Raw genomic sequence first — 6,917 nt, 5'->3', positions numbered from 1 at the left:
AGGGATGAGGATTTAACGCTCGTATTCTGTTCTACTTCAAGCCGGGATGAGTTAAATTCACACTGCCAATCTTGATACTGGAGCCCCATCTTTCAGAGCACAGCTATATTACAAAGATATAGGGTAGGACAACAGTTCCAGAGTCAGGAGAACATCCTCAGATTACACCGGATTGAGGAGGGAGATGGGGAGAGTCACCTTGTCATGTTTCTCTCTCTGGGAACATCATGGTGAGACCAGGATAGATTCGGTGAAATGCCTTTCATGAAGAAGGGGACCACATTCCCTCTACATGCGCACACTCAACTGAAATCAGGAAATGGTGTCGCAGGTACAGGAGATCCTTGGGGAAGAGAGTAAAGCAGGATTCAAAAGCAGCTGGTTGGGTTTATAACTGGACCTTTTATTGATGTTAGGAGGTATTAGAATTATATACAAAACAAAAAAATCACCCACAGGACAACGAGGCCAGCCCAGGGTGTTGTTCTCAGATGGAGACACACACCTAGTTACCCAGCAGCTTCAGAAAAGCTGGTCATGCTGCCTGCCTCTCGTTCAACTTCTTCTTCCTCATCAGCAGGCGTCGTTCCCTCTCGTACTCCTTCATACGCATCACATAACTACAGAGAGAGGAGGTGAGGTTAGCGACCTGCGCACTCCAGGTGTTGCTTAGATAGCATTTGGTGCTTACTCCAAAACAAACAGCAACATAGTGTACACACTCTCAGATCTGATAAACCAGTAGTCATTGCTTTCGGAAATAATTAGATACAGTACAACAGGGAGGACTCCCCTCCTCCTTTACAAACTTGGGATCCTTTGTGTCCATCATCAGAGTAGACAGCCTCAATTTAACATCCCATGCAAAAAAATGAAGCTTCTAACAGTTGAGCACTCCCTTGTCATTGCACTGGGAGCGTGGCCTTTACATGGTTATTGTGTTCAGGTGACCATTCTCTAAGCCAGATAACTGGTTCAAAATGTGCAACAATGATAATCCTAAACATCTGGAGAAGTATCCTGTAAAAAAAACATTGGGAGACATACCTAAAATAGTGCGCAGTTCTGGAATCCACACTATAGGACAGATGGGATAGCACTGTAGAGGATGCAGAGGCAGATTTACCAGGATGTTGCCTCAGCTGGAGAGTTTCAGTTATGAAGAGCAACTGGGACAGACTTAAAGCACAAGCATATCTGAGCACACATCAATTATCGGGGACTCAGAGACCACTATCTGCTGACAGGAGGAAGATTGAAAGTAGTTGTTTGGTCTCACAGAATATGAGTATTGATGAAGAAATGGGGCAATGACTCATACCACAAAATGGCCCCGTGCATCTCCAGGCCATAGAAGTATCCCCACACATGCAACTGATGTCAGCATGCCAGGAAGTGACTGCAGGCACTGATTGTGATATTAAAGAGTTAATTTGCACTGCTGACCTCCAGGAAACTGGATGTCCTGAGGCTAGAGTGGAATGTCTCTCTCTCAAATGTAGATGTACATTATCATCTCCCATCATTCAGAGCTATTTACATGGCCATTTCCTAGCTATTCAGAAGTGAATTTACAGTGTCATCATCTCCCATTCCGAAATCAATAAGAACATTACAATTGGAATTCTGACTACTTCCTGTAGTTAAGATTCACAACAGATTTGACCATTACATCGTTTCTGGAGATGATGTGGTCACTGCATTGTGTCTTGAGTGGCATGTGACTGTGATGGAGTAGCTGGGGGTTGTCTTGTGGGCATTACTGACTATGATGTAAAGATTTTGTATAAAGGAACGAATGTTTCCTTTGTTCAGAGAGACCTCTCGACACGCTTCACAAGCATGGCGAAGAGTGTTAAGAACGTCTCCAAAGTTTGCACTGTATTTGCTTAATAAAATTTGTTGTTGTTCACAGAAGTTTGTGTATTGCAGTTGCATCAAGTTTGTAAGGATCTCAGGAAAAAGAACTTAACACTGATGATACTGTTCTGTGTGCAGTCATATCAGCACCAGCACAGTTCACCTCCACAGCTGTGCATGTGCTGTTGACATTGCTCTTGTTTCCACGCTGAGGATGAGGAGGGGCTTAGGAAGGAGGGAGCTGGAGGGAAGACACGAGGAGCTCACAAAGAGGGGCTCACCCTCCTTGGCAGTGATTTCCTGATCACTGTTCCTTCATCGCTCTTGCCCTGATGACCACAGCTCCCCTTTGCTGCCGTATTGCCGTGCTGCCGCCTCGAACCCATAACGGCGAAGGAGAGCAGCAGCAACTGGGGAATCTCAGCCTCCGTACATAATCTCCTAGCTCTCAGAGTAAAAGGTCCTGAGAAAGGACTGGCCATAACATTGTAAAATTTTACATTCTGTTTGAGAGGAAGGAAGTTGGCTAAACGTCCTGTGCTAAACTTAATTGAGGGTAATTAGAAAGGAATGAGGGCAGAGCTGGCTGGGAAAGGAACTTCAGAGAAAAGGTGGTTGAAGAAAATGGCGGATGTTAAGAAAATAGTTCAAAGCTCACAACAAACATAGATCCTAGCGAGAAAGGAGGATCCTAGGAAGGGGATAAGCCCACCCAGGTTAACCGGGGAAGTTAAGGGTAGAATTAAATTGAAAGAAAAAAGCATATAATGTGGCAATGATTAGTGGTATATCAGAAGATTGGCAAAGTTATAAAAACCAACAGATGACCAAAAAATAATAGAGGGAGAAAATGAATTCCGCAGGTAAACTTACAAGGAATATGAAGATGGACAACAAGAACTTCTTTAAATATATAAACAGGAAGACAAAAAGGCAAAGGCCCCTTCAAGAATGAGGCTGGGGAAACAAGAATGGGGGAGCCAGGAGTCAAATACTTTGCATTAGTCTTCACAGCAGAAGGCATAAATAGCACCTCAAAAATTACTAAATATTCAAGGGTCAAAGTGGGGGACAGGAAATATATACAATAACCATCACTAAAGAAACTAATGGGGCTAAAGACCAATAGGTCCCCTGGACTAATGGGATGCAGACTAGGATATTAGAGGAAGTAACTGCAGAGATAGTGGGCGATTTGGCAATAATCTTAATAATCCATGGTTCTGGAGAAGTGCCGGAGGACTGGAAAACTGCCAACACTATTCAATAAGGGAAGTAGATCAAAAAAAAGGTAACCATAGATCAATTAGCTCAATGTCTGGCACTGGGAAATGGTTGGGAATAGATGCGATGGATGTAATAACAGTGCATTTAGGAACAGAGAATATTAGCAAGCAGAGTCAGGAAGGGGAAATCATGCCTGACATATTTATTCGAATTCTTTGAGGAGATGACAAGCAGGATTGTAAAGGGGAAGCAGTGAATATAAGGCAGGTGATAAGGTGCTACACGTTCAGCTAATAAACAAGGTAAGAGCTCATTGTGTTTGAAGTGGTTTATTAGCATGGAGAGAGGATTGGCTAACTAAAAAAGTCAGAGAGTTGGGAATAAAGGGGCTATGTTCAGGCTGGCAACTTGTAACCAATGGTGTGTCACAGAAATCAGTGCTGGATTCACAATTATTTCCAATATATATTAATGACTTGGATGAGGAAAGTGAATATACTTTAGCCAGGTTTGAAGATGACACAAAAATATGTTGGAAAGCAAGAGGTGAGGATGACACAAAGAGTATACAGAGGGATATAGATGAAGGGAGTGGGCAAAAACTTGGCAGATGGAATATAAAGTGGAAAAGGTGAAGTTATGCACTTTGGCAGGAAGAATAGAGGAGCTGAACATTATTTAAATGGAGAAAGACTCCAGAAAGCTATAGCACTGAGGGACTTGGGAAGCTTCAAGCATAAATTACAAAAAGCTAACATCCAAATTCAGCAGGTAACAGGGTAGACAGATGGAATTTTAGCCTTTACTTCAAAGGGAATGGAGTCCAAAAATATGGGAGACCATTTTTGGAATGCTGTAGATAGTTTTGGTTCCGTTATCTAAGGAATGCCTACTGGCATTGGAGGCAGTCCAAAGAAGGTTCACTTCCTGGGTATGAAGAGATGGTCTTATGGCTAGGTCAGGGCTGTACAACTTGCAGTTTAGATGAATGAGAGGTGAACTTATTGAAACATACAAGATTCTTAGGTTAATGTGTAAAGGTTGGTTCCCCTTGTGAGAAGTCTAGGACCAAAGAACATAAGCTAAAGGGTCACCGATTTAAGACAGAGATGAGGAGGAATTTCTTCTCTCGGAAGGGAGTAAATCTGTGGAATTCTTTACCATCGTGGGCTCTCAATACTGGGTTATTAAGTATATTCAGGGCTGATATAGACAGATTCTTAACCAGAAAGGGAATCAAGGGTTATGGGAAAAGGCAGGACAATGGAGTTATCGAATTAGCAACGATCTAATTGAGTGGGGAAGCAGACTCGATGGGCAGAATGGCCTACTTCTGCCCCTAAGTTTTATGGTCTTAAGATTGCTCTCCTTTACAATGGTATTTTTTTTTTTACAAATATCTTGATAAGTGCAAGCTCCGACAAATATATGCGTCTTCTCATCAATATTCAAGAATATTAACAGTTTAAAACAATGTGTGCAGGGCAGTGTACAGGAGACAGTACAGCTCTGTACTGCCTGGTACCATTGTGGTCAGGAGGTGACAGAAAGTGGGGAGCATCTCAGGGTTTCCAACTGAGCATGCTGCCTCCTATTTGATCTTTGTGTTTAGCGACTACTTCCACTGTTTTCGTTATAAATCCTGCACCTAATAACCTTTCCTAATAATTTTTCCCTCACAGGACAATTCTCACCAGGGTCCAGGTGCAAGGCTGTCAGCTGGCCTCTGCTAATGTGTCACCAGAAAGCCACTTCCAGCTCAGCCCCAAAACCACTACCACCAACCAATGCGCTGATTCAGGGGCGGGGGCGGGGGGGGTTTAAACTGCGCCATCACCCAACAGACTGCCAGCATACCAAGTGAAAAGAAAGCAAGTTCTTACTCCTCGTGCTCGCAGTAATCCCAGTCGTGACGCTCGTGTTTACACTCCAGGAAGTTGGGCCACATGTCCCGCTTACACTTCAGATACTTGATGAGGTAATGAGCACAGTAATCTCGCTGACTGAGGGGCAACTGGGCATCATTCATCTCCTGCTGTGTGGCAATCATTTCTGAGAGGAACAGAGAAAGGCACATGGTCACTTGGTTAAATCCCGGGCTCATTCACTCAATTCAACTCATTTACAACTTGCCTCAATACTGAGTCCTTCACAGAATAAGGCTTCCCAGGGTGCTGCAAAGAAACGTCATCAAAACAAAATCACAATGTGATGAAAAGTGTCTAATTTATATGCTATATACTCTGTGTTAATATCATTTCAAAACAGCACCATATGGGTCTGTTTACAAAACGTGGTCAGCCAGGCTCTGTGGAAGGGGGCCCCGAGCCAGAACGTGTGTGCGGGGGTGTTGAACCTGGTCAGACCGTTCTTTCAGAACATTGAGCGAATCCAGTGTCTCTCAGAGCAGACAGCTCCGGAGTGCTAATGGAAAACTGGTTTGATTGTGGTGGCTTATGACAGAGTGTAAACGTTGAAGGCCATTATCTTCTTCGTTATGTTTAGGTTTTATGGAGCATTGTTTGGGGTGGTAGATGCTTGCTTCATTTAATTTCTACTGGATGCAATCTTTGTCCCAGGCAGGAAATGGAGTCAGTACCTACTACACCCATCAAAAAACCCTCAGTAAAGCTCAAGGCAGTCAGAGTTTATTTGCTAGAGAGACTCAGCAGACCTGGCAGCATCTGTAAAGAGAGAAACAGAGTTAACATCAAGTCCATGATTCTTTGAATTCATGTCAACCTCAACTCTGCTTCACTCTCCATGGATACTGCCAGACCTGCTGAGGTTCACTAGCGCTTTCTGTTTTCATTTCTGATCTCCAGCATCCATAGCATTTTGCCTTTATTCTCAAGTGTATCACTTGTTTGACCTGACAGTTCAGTAGATTAGTAAGCACCAAGCTGCCAGGCACAGCTTTCTCAGCAGGTCTGACAGCACCCGTGGAGAGAAGCCCCCCCTGAGTTAACATTTAGGGTCCAAGTGACCTTTCTTCAGAACTGATGGCAGTTTGGTTTATATGCAGAAGATAGGGTGGGGGAGGGGGTAAAGAGTAATCAAGAGATGGAGATAGAGTCCAAAGAGAGAGAAGGACAGTTGGACAAATAAAGGAGTTGATAACAATCAGCCGGGGAGGATGAATAGCTGCAAACAGGGACAATTAGTGGCTAACAATGTGTTGTGTGTAATAGCAGACCATGTGATAACAAGGCCTGGTGTGTGGGGATTGGAGTAAGGTACTTCAATTCCTCAAATTGTTAAACTCAGAGTCCAGAAGGCTGTAGAGTTCCCAAGTGGAAAATGAGGTGTTGTTCTTCCAGCTTGCACTGAGCTTCACCGGAGCACTGCAGCAAGTCAGAGACAGAGGTGTTGGCCAGGGAACAGGGTGGGGTGTTGAAGTGGCAGGTGACAAGGAGCTCAAGAGTCTTTTTTTAAACGACAGAATGCAGGTTGCTGCAAAGCAGTCAGCCAGGCTACACTTTGTTTCCCCAATGTAGAGGAGACCACATTGTGAGCAGGAAATGTAGTAGTCAAGATTGAGTGAATTGCAGCTGCTTCACCTGAAGGCTTGTTTGGGGCTGTTGGATACTGAAGAGGGAGGAAGTAAACAGGCAGGTGTTACACCTTCTGCAGGGAAGGTGCCATGGGGCCGTGCGGGTAGTGTTGGGAGTGAAGGAAGACTGGACCAGAACGTCCCAGAGGGAACAGTCGTTGTGGAAAGCTGACAGGGAAGGAGAAGGGAATATGTGCCCAGTCATGCCATCCCACTGAAGGTGGCGAAAATGGCAGCTAATGATCCTCTGGATTTGAATGCTGGTGTGATGGTATGT

General features: G+C 44.2%; 1 protein-coding gene across 1 annotated transcript; it reads right to left on the bottom strand.

Moving 5' to 3' along the window:
- Positions 1-382: 382 nt before the first annotated feature.
- ndufb7 (NADH:ubiquinone oxidoreductase subunit B7) lies at positions 383-5,206 on the bottom strand. Its single transcript, XM_043694705.1, has 2 exons — positions 4,971-5,206; positions 383-620 (listed from the first exon to the last, which is right to left on the bottom strand). Exons 1-2 carry the CDS (start codon positions 5,189-5,191, stop codon positions 536-538), a joined length of 306 nt encoding a protein of 101 aa, XP_043550640.1. The 5' UTR covers positions 5,192-5,206; the 3' UTR covers positions 383-535.
- Between the last annotated feature and the right edge of the window lie 1,711 nt (positions 5,207-6,917).

This window comes from Chiloscyllium plagiosum, chromosome 8 (assembly GCF_004010195.1).
Source record: "Chiloscyllium plagiosum isolate BGI_BamShark_2017 chromosome 8, ASM401019v2, whole genome shotgun sequence".
Classification (NCBI taxonomy): Eukaryota; Metazoa; Chordata; class Chondrichthyes; order Orectolobiformes; family Hemiscylliidae; genus Chiloscyllium; species Chiloscyllium plagiosum.
Note: the sequence above shows the minus strand (reverse complement) of the source record. Positions and strands in the feature narration are given on the sequence as shown.